General features: G+C 36.3%; 1 protein-coding gene across 1 annotated transcript; it reads left to right on the plus strand.

The window, feature by feature from the left end:
- Positions 1–719: 719 nt before the first annotated feature.
- On the plus strand, positions 720–15,549 carry LOC113386603. The gene is made up of 29 exons (XM_026624374.1): positions 720–746; positions 3,065–3,376; positions 3,434–3,541; positions 3,630–3,746; positions 4,024–4,190; positions 4,270–4,503; positions 4,639–4,735; positions 4,873–5,085; positions 5,148–5,373; positions 5,499–5,668; positions 5,731–6,012; positions 6,092–6,270; positions 6,337–6,441; positions 6,771–6,872; positions 6,933–7,153; positions 8,404–8,539; positions 8,653–8,976; positions 9,036–9,283; positions 9,548–9,659; positions 9,746–9,990; positions 11,802–11,906; positions 11,971–12,090; positions 13,381–13,581; positions 13,649–13,889; positions 14,088–14,238; positions 14,295–14,763; positions 14,822–15,020; positions 15,217–15,333; positions 15,420–15,549. The coding sequence occupies exons 1-29, from the start codon at positions 720–722 to the stop codon at positions 15,547–15,549; spliced, it is 5,358 nt and encodes a 1,785-aa protein (XP_026480159.1).
- The last annotated feature ends 1,707 nt before the right edge of the window (positions 15,550–17,256 follow it).

Here is a 17,256-nt window from a genome sequence, read left to right on the forward strand (position 1 = left end):
TGCATGAGTTTTGTTACAAATTCGCAAAAAGTTCAAAACCGTGTGCGGACATATTTTTGCGTATAACTCCAAAATCAATCTCCCTATATGGGTTCCATCTGTCAGGCATAAATCCAGGAAACATCTAAAGGAGGAAATAAAATTATGAAGATTCTGCTGAATAAAAATTTGATTTTTTTCTAATTACCTTGGAAATGGATTGTGTTTCAATGCAACCAAATCTGTGCAGTACGGAATTGTGCTTTTGGTTGGCCCTTTGTTTATTCTTCGCCACCACGAATTTATTATACGATGGTCGTCTGTAGGATGAGGTCTCTGGGAAATAAAGTTAAATGATTAATTTTCAGGACGCGAACTCAGGAAAATTCTTTTTGTTTCTTGAAAGAAATTGTTTATTATTTTTTATAATTTTACCGCCCATAGTATCTTGTCTCTCAATATGATGTTGTTTGCCTGCAGGGTGAAAGCAGATTCGCATGTTCCAATATTATTTAAACGGTTGTAATTTGGGTGGCATTTTGGAGATTTTTTCATCTGAAATCAGAAACTATAATTTTTAGGAATCATCTAACCACTCCCTTCTTCCTCCTAAATTCACTAAAAATTTAACAACTGTGTATTAACTATCTTCCATTACAAATTTTGTATATTTTATCGTATTTTAACTGAAAATTTTCAACTTTTGACATCCATCATCCGAAAATCGCGGTCAGCCGAAAATGACAAATGAAAATGTGACGTCGTCTGTCAGATCGTTGTAAAAATTACACACAAGAAAAATTAAAAATTTTCAGTGAAATTTAAAAAAATTAAATGGACAAATTTAATTGATATTTTATTGTGATTGTTGTTTCAGAAATATGTGGAATTATGAAAATTATTTTTGATTGTGCTTCGATAGTTATTAAGGGAAAGAAAAAGATTTTGTTCCGGAGAAGGTGGATACAGGTGGCATAGATGCTTTTACGATATGGTGGGTAAAAAATACGATTTATTATAATTGGATATCTTTCAACTCATTATTACCTAAAGGTAGAAAGGTATTTTTATGCTTTTACTCTTTTATTTTTGGAATTAAGAAATGTTTCATTGCCTGCTGGAATAAAGTTAACAAATAACTAGTGGTGTATGGCATCGTGCCTTTAGGCATATTGCTGGAACTTCCCGCACCGTAATGAAATATTCGAGAAATGTTAAACGTTTTCAAATATATTATTAAAAATACTGTAACTTTCATTATTTTTGCTATCTTGTTATATCTGAGCAAATCAAATGTAAATCATATATCAATTTATCTCCAGAACATTAACAATCGTCATTTCATTTCGAATTCAATTTCAAAAAAAAATAGTTGCCTAATTTTTACACAAAATTGAAAAAGTGAAAAAGTATAGTCACAGTCTAAACGCATTTGCAAATAATTCTGTGCGACATTTTCACTTATACTGTGCTTAGCTTAGCGGTATTTTCACATTTTTCAATAGTTTTCACAAAATTAAATAAATAAACAGTCTATACGCACTTGGGTAAACATTTGTATCAGACTGTGCTCAGCCTGGGTATTTTTTTGAATTTTTATACCAAAATTACAAAAATATTTTATGAAAAATAAAAGAAGATGTAATATTTTTTTATCTTCAAAAGCAATTGTTTTTTCAATACAAGCAGAAAGTTCTTTAGATCATTCGAAACGGACGCTTAGTTCACTCAAAAACTGCAATTTTTTGCACATTCAGCTCTGTATCTTCGAAATTGTGGGACCTGTCTTTGCGAAAAATTAATCACCTCTTTTCCCAATCATTACAAATTGAATGTTTTTTAGATCATTCAAATTAGATACTGCGTTCTCTCAAAAACTCGATATGTATTTTCTGCACTCTTTGCTCCGTATCTCCGTAACGGCTGGACCTGCTTTTGCCAAAAACTAATCAGCACATCTCCCTATCAATAGGGATCGAATGTTTTTTTAACCATTCAAATCGGTTGATCGGTGCGTCCGAAAACGAAAATTTCGTGGACACACGAAACATACACACACACACCATTTTTTCTGAGGTATGCCAAAATGTTCAGAAACCTTCAAATCGTCGAGAAATGCAAAAATTTTCATTTTCGATTTTCCGTCTATTACTAAAACTACCCAACGGGAAGTTAACAACAATAATTGGCTGAAGGAAAACCACTGAAATTGGCACAAAGAAAACTTTCAGTAAATTCGATAATAAATAATTTTTCGTGCAAAATTGTTATTATTAACTTCCCGTAGGGTGTTATTGTAATGGGCCAAAAATCGGAATTGAAAATTTTTACATTTCTCGACGTTTTGAAGGTTTCTGAACATTTTGGCATACCTCAGAAAAAATGGATGTGTGTGTGTATGTATGTATGGATACAAATTTCCAGTCACGTTTTCGGGCGCACGGATCAACCGATTTGAATGGTTCAAAAAACATTCGATTCCTATTCATAAGGAAAAGAGCTGATTAGTTTTTGGCAAAGGCAGGTCCAGCCGTTACGGAGATACGGAGCAAAGACCGGAGAAAATAGAAATCGAGTTTTTGAGAGAACGGAGCATCCGATTTGAATGATCTAAAAACATTTAATTAGTTTAAATTTAAGTTTTTCTTATATATCGAATTAGTTAAAAATTTAAGTTTTTCTTATATATCGAAAGTAATTCAGATTTTATTTTTATTCTGACTAAAGTTCTAATATAACTTAAACAAATAATTTCAACTCTGCAATTCAGTTTATATAATTCTTATAAATATTAGACAATGTTACAATATTTATAATAATCTATTTGAAAACATTCAGTATTCTTCGAACATTTCGTTACGGTACGGGAAGTTCCAGCAATTTGCCTTAAGGCACGATGCCACCCACCCCACTAGTTTCTAGTTTATTTTATATTTCTAGTTAAAACTAAATCCGGACCGGAGCGAAAGTTCCGTACGATCGTCTTCCAACACTTCTTTGCCATCAAGTAGATCGCCAAGGGTGAGTAGAACATTTATTTATTTTTTGGCAAAATTTTATATATTTTGAATCTATTTTTACCCAGCACCGACGATGTTCCTCCACCGGCCTAATACCACGTTCCCACATTCCGTCCCTCGACCTTTCGCACTCCGTGTCGAACACTTCAGCCAGCTTTTGTGGTGCTTCGCCATCCAGAGAGCAGCAACGCCATCGACAGCAGGCAGTCGTCGTCTCCGATTACAGGCTGCAGCAGCAGAGCAGACAGCGCCAACTGCAGATGGAGATGCAAAGACAACAGCAACAGCAGTTTGAGATGGAGAGAGAGCTGGAGCAGCAAAGGCTGCTGAGGCAACAGCAACTGGAGACTGAGATAGCTGAACGAGATAGGCTGATGGTAATTGATAGATAGAATAGGTGGTAATATGATTTTTGTTATTGTTATTGGTTTTAGAGGGATCAGCAGTTGGAGCAACGTTTGGTTCCAAGGTTGCCATCTCAGCATAATTTGCCGCTCGAAGTGGAAGCACTGCAGTTTGATTTGAGAGATGTACAAAGACAGGTGAGCATTTATATAAAAATATGGATATAAATACCAAACAAAATAAAAATTTTGCGTGTTCTAAATGATATTGAATTCTTTTATCCAGGTGACTGAAAGGGACGAGCGCGTATCTCTGCTGCTGCAGCAGCTGACAGCATTGGAGCAAGACTGTGCTCGTGATATTGATATCTCGGTTGCAAAACACGAGCGCTCCAAACGGCAGGTGAAGCGCCTCAAGCGACTCTGCAGCAAGGTGCTTGATGGCACACTTGTATTATCATTAATACTATCATAATCATTAGAATAATAGGAGCTCTCTAAAAGTTCACGACTAACGAGATTTTTTTAAAATATTTACTTTGAATGTATTTAATAATTGAGTTCGAAATCAGGCGACTGGTTTATTCTGGTTTATTGACAATATTTCAGTTTTCTTATTGGTACATGTGTAGTTGTTCCTTAATTTAATATTTATCATTAATTATTGCATATATTTCTAGTACGAGCAGGCCCTAGGCGTTGCCAAAAAAACCAGTTCGTTGTCATCTCAATCCGATTCGAATCCAAGCAGAAGTGACGTCGTGGTCAATGATGTCAACATCCAACAGCCGCCTAATGTGGTTTCTGATAAGGAACTGAAGCAGGAGACTGAACGATGGAAGCAGCAGTAAGTTAGATCGAAAATAATAACTAGGTGTAAGGTAAAAAGGATAAACATAAGGATCTCTATCCCATTATCTTACCAGGTTTGAAGAAGTTTGCACACGCATGTTCAGCATGGAGCAAGAGACGGAGGAACTGCGCAAGGCGCTCAAACTCGGAGGCGTCCCTTTACCTCCAGCAAATTCTTTAGTAATGGGGTCAGATATTAAACAACCGACTGAGATATCTCCTCCAGTTTGCTCCGAACCCAGTTGCTGTCTTTACTGCAGTGAAGGCGATGCTGGAGGAGAGGGTTGCACGTGCGGGATGGCGCTAAAGTAAGTGTAAAGTTTGGATTATTATTAATTTTTTTAACTTAATTTTTTTGGTTAATCGTACAGGGTTGATATCTCTCAATTTTTATTATTTTGAATCGGTTTCCATGTTTTAAAAATATACATATTATGCAGCAGGATGAGTGTCCATCAGCTTAGTGCAGAAGAACCTCCAAGACCTTCCGTTTTCCTGCAGAAGAGCAAGCTAAACCTGAATTCGAATGATTTAGATCAGGTAAGTACGAATCATTTTTATCCAATACCTGCATTAGGATTTAATCATCTCGGTTTAAACGAAATATAACCTTGTTGTTTGTGTTATAAGATAAAAAAAATGATTAAATTTTTTCTGTATCTTCTTGCTTCTTCAAGCCTTCGTCATCAATTCTTTCCTCGACTGCACCCATGCACAGCCTGCAGCAGAAATCCTCCTGCGACAGCAACGTCACAACAGTGCCAGAAGACACTTTGGCAAAACGTTTGATGAAAGCTTCAAATGTGCTCAACAACGAAGTCAAACCGGGATTGGAAAGTTGCTACACTTTGCAAACCGATATTGACGAGGACGATGATAGTGAATTTCAGGTATTAATACATAGTTTATAATCGATATAAATATTTTTACTACTGCTTTTTATCGTGTCCAGTTGAAATTATCAGAAGTTATGGACAACGACCTGAACCGCCACATGCGCAATACTGTCGAAAATATGATTGAGCAGGCAGTGCGAGGATCAGAGCAGGAAGTGGCAGCAACTGATCTTGCTGCAGGTCAAGGGAAGCAGCAAGCATTGTGCACCACTGAGCAATTGCTGCAGGAGGCTGTTAATGTCGTCAATTCTGCTGAACGGTGGCGTTTGAACAATGTTAATAGTAAGTAATTGATAAGATCTGGCTTTCTTATCTAATTTCTAGCTTAACGTAAGATGAAGTAATGATAACAAAAGATGTCCAATGTTTCATTTTTTCCTTACTGATGTACTCTTTTTGTGTTTTAGATGCTAGTAACCTCGATATTCTAAAATGCCAATTGCAAAATGCCAAAAGTGAAGCTTCCAATACTCAAACTCAGCTCAAGCACAAAATCCGAGAACTCGAAGACGATGTGAAGCGATACAGGAACTTGAGTCCTGCCAATAGTGGCACTGTCGCCGTCTGCACTGGACAAGTAAAACAAACCACATTTTGTAATTCTATCGTTTTGGTATATTTTTTCATTTTATTGTCCAGGAGTTGTGTCTATGGGATCCCCAACAACTGTTCATGCTTTCGAAGCCTTCAGCAGGCGACTGCTCTGCAACTCTCCTCGAACAAATCGAGGACGAAGAAGAAGACCTGGAAGTGCAGGTTATTGATCCTGAACTTCGCAGTGAAGTGGCGCAGGCTAACGAGGAATTGAGGGACAGGATGAGGGATTTGGAGCAGATGCTCCTACGCTTTGGGTCGCAGCAGCAACTGTTGAGCAGTGGAGGCAGTACTGCGTGCTCGTTACTACTGGAGATGTTGGGACAGGTCAATTAGAACTACGAGTACTTTCTACTTGTTCACTAGATTTTTTTCCTATTGATGTTTAGTATTATAATTTTATTAGGAAGTCAGTCAATTGAAGCAGGCAGCAAGTCGCGCATCCATGTCCTCCGGTACTACTGCACTGCGTTTGCAAGCAGCATTGCTTCATGAAAGGCGAATCTCGAAGGCGCGCAAGGATGCACTCGGAGCTAAAGACAAGGAAGTGGAAGCTTGCCATGGTGAATTGCAAGATCTTACAAAGTAATATTCAATTATCATATAAATCTATCGTTTGCGGGAAATATAATGAATTTTTAATCGTTGCAGACATATGGCAAGTCTATCTCATGATCTGAGCAAGTTGTCTGGAAGAATGAAGATGCAGAAGACGGAATCGATGATGCATAAAGAAAATGCTGACGAACTGCAGAGGTAAATAGTAAAGGACTGAAATACAACTAAAAAATAAACTAAATAAACAGTTTATCAGTATCAGTTGGATTTTACTTGTTTTTAAACATAAATTACATTTGGTAAATTTCTGATAATTTGTTAATTTCATGAACTGAATCAATGTTTATTTCCAAGAATTGCGGTAATCAATTTTTGGAAAATGTCGACAATTTTCAAACATTCAGGAAGGTGTCCATTGGTATAGATCTGCCTGATTATTACTAGTTATTTGGGAGAATTTCGTTTTTTTTTTGCCGGTGTATCCAAATCTTCCCCAAAAATTAAAACATGAATATATATTTTTTCAGAGCTTTACGTCACAAGACAAACGCAATGGAGCACAAAGACGATGAAATCAGAATTTTGCGCGAAAAGTTGGACGATGCAACTGTGACGAATGCGAAAACCAGGTGAATAAGCAGTTTGAGTTGTTACATGAAAAAAAATCGAAAACATTTTTTTTTCTCTAGGTCTGAGTTGCTCCGCCTGCAGCAAGAGACTGACGGCTGGGATCTGCGTCGAAATGAGTTGGAACGCGATTTGGAGGCGACCAGAAATGAACTAAGCGAAGAACGTTCGTTGCGCAGGAGGGAGCAGGAGTTTCGGGAATCGGCAAGAACGGAAACTGCCGAATTGGAATACGAAAGAGATCGTTTGGTTGATGAGTTGCAGAGTGCGCGGTTGAAAATCGGTAAGGAAATAGAAAATTAGAAGTAACAAATCAATGGTTAAGGGGGTATTCTAGTTTTAAGTCATTTTTAAAGTGTAGTAAAAGAAAGCAATCAATTTTTATACTATCCATTTTTTCACCACTTGTTTATTATTATTATTAAAATACAACATAAAAATTTAAAAAGAAAAAATTGAAAATTGAAGAAACTGGCAGTTGATGAAGTGGGGGGTCTCAAAAAATTGGCACCTCAGTTTTGACATGATTTCAGCCCTCTTAGCCATCCGAAATAAAAGAAATAAAAAGATTGTTAATCTACAATGATGTCGCAATCGTCCGAACTAGCGATGAGTAAAAAAATTTTTTTTACAAATTGGTGACTGTTTGAAAAAAGTGTCTTTTTTACTGTTTTATTGAGTATCTCGAGTTTTTTAAATATAGTAACAATTGAAATTTGCGATGATGCTAGTTTGAGCTACAGATAGGTCTATAAACAAGACTCTCTGAACATTTCAAATGCATCGGTCGAGTAGAACTTGAGAAATCGTGTCTACAGTACTGAAAAAGTCTGTTCTGAGAAAAACGCATTTAAAGTTTTGCGTGAAGTTTTTTGCTGTTAAAGTCAGAAAATGATATGTTATACTTTTTTTTATTTAATGAGCCATTCCTGCTTTATACATATGACCTTTTTCTACAACAAAAAAAACTATTTTATGCATTTCTCTCTTCCAATGGAGCAGTTCTAGCCTCCTTTGAAGCGTTGGATGTACGTATTTCAGATCGTTCAATTCGGGCGATGTCTCATCTTACAGCAAATGAATGAGTTTGTGGCCCAATTAGAATTGCCATAATGGTCATCGTTTTTAAAATCAGAAAGAAACCTTCATTGAATATGCAAACAGCAATAAATATTGCTATTTCAATTACCCGAGATCGGGAATGAATATATTTCGGCGCGAAAATCCATATCAACGAGTTGAGTGATTCATTATTGTTCTTAGTTTCTGAACTTATACATCGAATTAATAATTCATCTGACGATAAACTGTCATAAATTGGTCTAATGAATTCCTAATGCTTTTTGTCCGATTAGACCCTGCCAAACCAGATTGGAGACCGAGTCAGTAAAATGCCTATATCTCCGAAAATAATTCAAATTTTCAAAACCTTCTCGTATTCTTAGATAGTTAAACTTTGAATATATGAAACAAAAAAATATATTTTTTTAATTTCTACACCAGAATACCTCCTTAATATTTTTTCGTTTCAAGGCGAATTGTCTGAGGAATCGCATAAACTCAGGGAACTTTTGCGTAGTAATGAAGCTGCTTTCACGGAGCAGAATTATGAACTTCAGGATTTGAAAAGACGGGAAGCCGAGGCCAGCAGAGAAGCCCATTCGCTCAGGTAATTTTGTATATGATAATATACAAATTCCTCTTTCCCTTCTCTAGTTTCTCACAAATCATATTAATTATAATTTTCAATATTTAAATATTAACGCATATATTATTTCCTAGGTGCGATCTCCGTGCAGCAGAAACCGACGCCTGCGCCAAAAGTGCCGAAGTGGACGAGCTACTTGGTCAGCGCGAACGTTTGGAGGCGGTCTGCGCCAAACAGCGCGACCGTATGCGTCAACTTGCTGGTGAATTGGCTGCTGCTTACGATAGAAGTGGACATGGGGTTTCTGGAAGTGTTGGTGGTCATGGGGTTTCTGGAGGTGTTGGTGGAAATGGAGCAGGATTACAAACTGGTGGTGGACCAGCGATGGCGTTATTGGGAAATAATACAAGTGGCGGTGGTGTTGAAGGCGGGGATGCTAATAGTGCTGAATGCGAAAGGTATGTGGAAATATGAGGGCGTTTAAGCATTGTTAGGAACAAATAATTGTTTTTATCAGGTGCGCCATTCAGCAGTCGCGCACAGCCGAAATATCAAAGCTCCTGGATAAATTGACCTACGAGAATGCAGAGTTAAGGCGGATGCTTGATTCACTAGCGCGGGAAATGGCGGACAATATCTTGCCTAAAATCACTGCAAGCGGCCTTGTTCATCAGCAGTTCCAGCAGCAAGATATTGTTTGTGGTGCTATGAATGTAACATCTGTCCCGTCGCCACCTGCGCCACCGCCTCCGGTTTCGAAATCCAGTGAGTGGTAGAATAGATAAAAAAATTATATTAAACTTCCTGAAGGAAAAATATCATAGGCCTAGAAAAATGGATAAATTATTATAAAATTAATTATAAAAAATCATGAAAGTTTGACATAATGGGTCGATAAATTACCTAAGCAGCTAAATCTCAAATTTTATTAAGTCATCTACCAGTGTTTATTCAACTTTCCTTAAGGCAAAATGTCACTTGCAAGTAGTTTTAAAGTGAAATATTAGCAATATAATAGTTATTATTTAGTGTTGTCTGGAAGCCGCATATTCGATCTTCGATCAAAAATCGAGCGATTTCTTCTATCTGCAAACTCTTCAGAGGATACCATCATTCAGCCACCAGAAAACATCTGCAAAAAGTAAGACATTATTTTTTTTATATTAACGAATGAAAAGAGTAAAGCTCAAAATTAGCATTATATAATATATCTTTTATCTTTTTTAGAACTGTGACGAAAGATGAAGTCGAACGCAGCATGGATCACATCCGCCAAGCACTAGCAGAAACGTCACAGTTGCAGCAGCAGCAAAAGTTGGAGCAGCTCGAGCAGCAGCACCAGCAGATGCTGAAGCAACAGAAATTGGAAGAGCAGCAGCAGCAGCCGCAGCATCAGCAGCTGATGCCACAGCTGGTGCAGCACCAGCGGCAGCCTCACTCCTGGGACGGAGTGCTGAGCAGCAAACAATCCGGTACAGCCGCGTAAGTTAGTTATTTAAGGGGATGGGGCAATAGAATTTTTTTGGAAATTGATACGTTTTGAGGTCCTTAGATCATTTTGAATACTTAGTAAAATATATATGTATGTATGTATGTCTAAATATTTTTTTCAGTACGCTCGAAAATCTTGGGTTAAAATTTCTAGAAGTTTGAAACCAAACGTTACATATGTGTAGTTCGAAAAGACAAATATGTATTTTCAGTTTTTTAACTTCCCGTAGGGTAAGTTATTGTAATGGGCCGAAAATCAGAATTGAAAATTTTTACATTTCTCGACGTTTTGAAGGTTTCTGAACATTTTGGCATACTTCAGAAAAAATGGATGTGTGTGTGTATGTATGTATGGATACAAATTTTCGCCCACGTTTTTGGGCGTACGGATCAACCGATTTGAATGGTTTAAAAAACATTCGATTCCTATTGATAAAGAGATGTGCTGATTAGTTTTTGGTAGAGGCAGGTCCAGCAGGTACGGAGATAACGAGCAAAGAGTGCATGAAATAAAATAGAAGTTTTTGAGAGAACGGAGCTTCCGATTTGAATGATCTAAACAACATTCAATTAGTAATGATTGGGAGAAGGGGTTATTAGTTTTTCGCAAAGGTAGACCCAGCCATTTCGGAGATACAGAGCTAAATGTACAAAAAATGGCAGTTTTTGAGAGAACTAAGCGTCAGATTCAATTGATTCAAAGAACTTTCTGCTTGTTTTCTGCCTGCTTTCTGCAAAATAATTGATTTTGGAAAAAAAAATGTTTCAATTTTTTTTTTTTTTTTAATTTTTTGTATATCGAAAATAATAATTCAGATTTTATTTTTAATTCTGACTATAGTTCTAATATACTTTAAACAAATAATTTCAACTCTGCAATTCAGTTTATATAATTCTTATAAATATTAGACAATGTTACAATATTTATAATGATCTATTTGAAAACATTCATTATTCCTCGAACATTTCGTTACGGTACGGGAAGTTCCAGCAATTTGCCTTAAGGCACGATGCCACCCACCCCACTAGTTTAGTTTTTTTAGTTTGTAAATATTTTAGCAAAATATACATACATACATATGTACATTTTTTGAGATATCAAAAATCTTCAAAAAAAATCAACCCAAAATTTAAGAAATAAAATCCGCAATTTTTTTTAACCATGCTCAAATATTGCACTTTTCAAAAACAATAGTATTTTTTTTAAATTTGATATCGGAAAATATAGTTTTAAGATGATTTTCGATAGAAATGCATCTCTGTCGATAAAATGCAAATCCAAAAAATAATGTATATATATGCGGTGCAAATTTTGAGCATAAAAATACTTATAAATATGTAAACATGTTCTGAAAAAAGTTTTTAAATTGTGATTCGATGATCTTAAGAGAGACAGAGATGAATTTCGACTGAATTAAAAATACAGATGATAGCTTGGACAAATTGGCATACACAGATTTTTATGTTGGAATATATTCTTGATTTCATCAGAATAGCAGATCTTGAATACTGCAGTATAAATATTTTTTCATCAAGAACTCATTTATCTGTGTATGCCAATAGCACCAATTCCACAATTTATCTCTTATCCATTATCTTTTTTTCCTCTCTCGTCATCTCACCAGATCATCGAATTTCGATTTCAAAATACCCCAAAACGAACATGCGGCGGACCTGGCAATGAACGAGGCGGTCGGTGACGTATTAATTTTTTTTACAAAATTTTTCAATTTGAATTAAGTCATTCAAATCGTGTCCGTTTAGTGTGCATTTCGTAATTGTCCGGTTTCAGGTACAGGATCCAGACAAGCTGATGTTCCGACTGGTCGCTTCGATGGTGGTCAGGTACAAGAACAGTTCCAAGAGACTATGAGGGAAAAGAATCAACACTATAATGGTAAATAAGATGAAATAAATAGATGCGACTTGCATGTTTAATGATTTTATCAATTTTTGCTTAGATGGTATATATGCAGGTCTGCAGAACGAGGCAGAATTTGAGATTGAGAATATGTACAGCGTTTCAGGGACTTCCGTCACATTCATCGTACCGCCAAGTCCTTTACGATTTATCACATCCGGTATGATAATTATATTAATTAATATAATTTAAAGAACAACATTGTTTTTTCCAATGCTTTAGAGCACTGCGATGGAAATGGCAAATCTCTAACACTTTCATGATTAGACTTGAAATTTAACTCAATTTTTCTTGAACAGAATCATTTTTGTCCTTATTAACTTCCCGTAGGGTAGTATAGTAATGGGTCGAAAATTGAAAACAAAAATTTTTACATTTCCCGACGTTCTGATGGTTTCTGAACATTTTGGCATACCTCGGAAAAAATGAGTGTGTATGTATGTGTGTGTGTGTGTGTTTGGTATGTCCGCATTTTTTTGTCCACGTTTTCGGGCGCACGGATCAACCGATTTGAATGGTTTAAAAAACATTCGATCCCTATTGATAGGGAGATGTGCAGATTAGTTTTTGGAAAAGGCAGGTCCAGCCGTTACGGAGATACGGAGCAAAGAGTGCAGAAAATACAAATCGAGTTTTTGAGAAAACGGAGTATCGGATCTGAATGATCTAAAAAGCATTCAATTTGTAATGATTTGGAGAAGAGGTGATTAGTTTTTAGCAAAGGCAGGTCCCGCCATTTCGAAGATACATAGCTAAATGTGCAAAAAATGATAGTTTTTGAGTGAACTAAGCGTCCGATTCGAATGATCTAAAAAACTTTCTGCTTGTATTGACAAAACAATTGCTTTTGAGAATGAAAAAATATTACTTTTTTTTATTTGACATAAAATATTTTTGTTTAAATTGATCAAAAATTCAAAAAATAGCACAGTCTAAACGCCACACTGGTACAAATGTTCACCAAATTGCGTTTAGACGATGTACTGAGCATTTTTCAAATTTTGTGAAAACTGTTAAAAATATGAAAATGCCGCCAAGCTAAGCATAAGTGAAAATGTCGCACATAATTATTTGCAAATGCGTTTAGACTGTGACTATACAGAAGCACTTTTTCAATTTTGTGTAAATTAGGCAACTATTTTTTTTTGTTTTGAAATTGAATTCAAAGTGAAATGACGATTGTTAATGTTCTGGAGATAAATTGATTTATGATTTACATTTGATTTGCTCAGATACAACAACATAGCAAAAATAATGAAAGTTACAGTATTTGTAACTTAATAATTAATAATAATAATATATTTGAAAACGTTTAACATTTCTCAAATATTTCATTACGGTACGGGAAGTTCTAGCAATTTGCCTTAAGGCACGATGCTATACACCACTAGTCTTCTTTATTTGATAACTTTCTTCAGTAATTTATTTAATTCCAACATCGTCTTCCCAGATGAGATAAGCACAAAGATGTCAACTGATACATTATTAAATGACCAAACAACATTTGCCAGAGCCTTAAGGGAGAGGAGCGAATCTCCTCGTAACAATGATTCTAGAAGATATCCTGATAACAACCTGCTGCTGGGAAATACAAGACAAGACGAGGATATTCTGATGGGCGATTTGAAAAATGAACAAGTAGTTGGAAAAGGTAAGAAGTCATTTAGATTTCTATGGATCTATAGATCTTAAATTCCCTTTTTTATCTTTTTTTTCAGGTTTGGACGTATTGAACAAATACTTTGATTTAGATGCTTCACAAGTAGACAGAAAGTATTGTTTCGACAATGCCAACAATAAACAACTAGTAGTACACGACGACTTCACAAAAAATAATTGGAATGATGAAAGAAAATCACCAGAACGAATCTCTTTTGATGAAGCCGCTCCTCATACTGGCGAAGTGGATTATTGCAATGATGTCAAGATTATTTATACAAATCAGAAAAGCATTTTTAGGTCAGTTAATGGAAAAAAGATTCACAAAGAATAATCTAAATACGAATTATCAGTATTTCTTTGAAGTAATAGCACACAAGCTAACGAACGTCATTTTATTATTGTGTTGTGTTGTATCAAATCAAGACTTGTAACTTACTCTAGGTCAATTTTTTTTTTAACTTATCCAATTTTATTTTTATTGCTTTTTTTCTGTAGGAGTGAAGATGATTGCAGCAGCAAGCGTTGTCGTTCACCTGAAAAACATTTAGAAAGCCAACAGAAGGAGCAGCAAACAAAACATGCATCACAGCAGCAGGAGCAGCAGGACAAGGACCGAGATGCAAAGGCGGATTATCGAGCCACAGGGGTAAACATTTAATTATTCGTATCTAGTTCCGATGATTTTATATTTATTACTTTCAGGACTATGAACAGCGCAACGAAAACAACCCCTCTTCCAACAATCCAAACAACAATCAATCCAAAAAATCATCCTTCACCAAAAGAGAAAACAATGCAACAGACATCCGACTTGTCTCGGACACCTCTAAACCAGAATTAATGGATCGGCAGAAAAAGCATCGACCATCTACCCGCGCTAAAGTCAAAGAAAAACAACAGTTCTGCGAAGATCCTTTCGACAGAAGACGTGTCCTCCAGCAGCAAGAGAACGCTCAATCCCAGCCGCAACATCATAGACATTTGCAGCAGGTGGCCAGACAGTTGAGGACGGTTCTTAAATGTGGAGTTGCCCAGAATTATGCTCAGTTGAGGGAGCAACACCTGCAGCAGAAGGAAGTGAAGTTGAAGAGTCGAGATGGATCGCCGACTCCGAGCGATGTTACGTGTTCTTCTAAGAATTCTTCGAGGCGACCAGAGACCAGACTTAGAGGTAGAAGATAGTTATTCGTATAGCAGATTAGTTACTGATTTTATGTTTTATTTTTTAGTAAATGAAGGTGCAATTGCAAAACGTCGTTTGCCGGCCAAGTCCAATCAGCAACCCTCTACTCCTCCGATTCCATTGACCATGTTGCGTCCTCCTGTTGCAGAAACAGCATCGTCTGTTGAAAGACAGGGCACTGGCAAAGTGAAAAAACTGCGCAAGCAGATCATAAGGATGCAGAAGGAATTGGATAACGAGCGCAGGTTAGTTAGGTAAATTAGAAAAATATTTATTAACATTCTGAAGAAAACGTTTTTTGGTTTGTTAGTTAGAAAAAATGTGTCAAATTTGATTTTGCATTGACATTTTATCAAAAACGACTGCACGGATTTTAATAATTCACAAGCGGTTCGAAAAAGCTTGATAAGAAAAAAACAATCAATACTTATATTTTATTAGATACAACGAAATTTTGATGCGCGAGTACGACAGAGAAAGTGCAATGTTGCGTCGTCTGCGGAAGAATGGTGCTGTGAAGAACTTGACAAAGAAATGCAAAATTGGTGCACCAGGAGGGTAATTTAAATACATCAACTTAATGACAATAATTATTATCAGTTGCATCCAAGGGTATTCAACAAAATTTATTTGTATTTGTACAGATTGGCCACGGAGCTGCAAGCTTCTTCTGCTTTGCAAAATCAGCAGAATAAAGTAACAGCGCTTGAGAATTCAGTCAACTTTCTTCAGAAGCGTTTGGAGAAACACACACATCGCTCCAGATCCATGTAAGTAATATCAAATTACTCAAATATAGAAATGGATCAAAAAACCAAAATGAAATTTTTTGCACATCTTCACGTTTTTGAGGTTTCTAAAGAACGTTTTGCCATACCTCAGAAAAAATGTATGTGTGTTTGTGTGCAGATATTTTTTGTCGACGATTTCGGGCGTATGGATAAACCGATTTGAAAATTTTAAAAAGCAAACGATTCATATTGATAGGGAGATGTGCTGATTAGTTTTTGGCAAAGGCAGGTCTAGCGGCTTCGGAGAAATGGAGCAAAAAGTGCTAAAAATGTCAGTTTTTAAAAGAACATATCAACCGATTTGAATGATCCAAAAATATTCGATTCGTAATGATGGGTAGAAGTGGTGATTAGTTTTTGGCAAAGGCAAGTCCAGCCGTTTCGGTGATAGGAGCTAAATGTGCAAAAAATAGCAGTTTTTAAGAGAACTAAGCATCCGATTTAAATGATCTAAAAAACCTTCTGCTTGTATTAACAAAACAATTGCTTTAGAGGATAAAAAATTATTACATCTTTTTTTATTTTCCATAAAATATTTTTGTAATTTTGGATTAAAAATTCAAAAAATTGCCCAGGCTAAGCACTGTCTAAGCGCCACTCGAAAATTTTCGAATATTTCATTACGGTACGGGAAGTTCTATCAATTTGCCTTAAGGCACGATGCCATACACCGCTAGTTTTTTTTTTGTTGTTCTTTGTTAACCATTCTTGTTGATAGAAAAAATCGTGACAATTTTGATCACCTTGATAACTTTAAATTGTATCTCACAATTTATAAGGTGTTATAAACTTTTTCAGGTCACCAGGCAAGCCTGGTAAAAGGAGAAGTGCTGAAGGCAATGTCACTTCTCATAGTTCACCGACTAGGCAGTCTAGAAAAAGGACTTCAGGTAAGTCACTGGTTGTAATTGGTATAAAAATATCAAGCAATTTTGAAATCAGTTTAATCATCTGATTATTATCCTGCAGCTGCAAGAAACTCAAGCTCCAAATCTCCCAAATCAGTAATAACTGCTAAATCCAACAAAATACCAAAACATTATTTCCAAGAAGTAGAAGAAGAGGAAGATGAAGATTGTGAACAGCAATTATTTTCTCAAGAAAGCGAAAGAAGCATTGTGCAACAAGACGCCTATATGAAACACTTGATTCATCAGGATGATGACAGAAACAAGAGTAAGTATAAAATACCAATTACCAGACTTCACCTTATCTTAATTATCAATTACCAACAAGTCGGTGTTTTATCATTTTCCTCCAGGAAGAGGCGATACCTTCGGGTTACGAAATGAGGAGGCTCTGGTGTACCAGATGCATTTGCCGAATCCGCAAATGCGGCTGCAGAATCGCAGCGAGGAGTTTGATGAATACGAAGCTTATCATTTGAAGCAGGAGCAGGAAAGGCAACTTCTTCGCAACGAGATGATGAGGGAGGAGTGCTGGCAGCAGCAGCAGAGGATGCAGGAGCACATGGACAGTCTACGGTTTGGCAAAGAGTATCAACACGATGCAGGTGAGGAGAGAATGAAAGTCTGCTCGAACTGAATCTTAAGCTCATGATTTTATTATGTAATATTTTTACAAAAAAAAATTTATGAGAGGTTACTTGTTCTTTCAGGTAAGATGCAGCAGGAAACGATAATGTACGATAGTAGGAATACTGGACAGAGGCATCAGGATGAAGAAAACG

Source organism: Ctenocephalides felis, unplaced genomic scaffold, assembly GCF_003426905.1.
Source record: "Ctenocephalides felis isolate EL2017-DRISC unplaced genomic scaffold, ASM342690v1 CF-g0.4_SCAFFOLD_03571, whole genome shotgun sequence".
Lineage (NCBI taxonomy): Eukaryota > Metazoa > Arthropoda > Insecta > Siphonaptera > Pulicidae > Ctenocephalides > Ctenocephalides felis.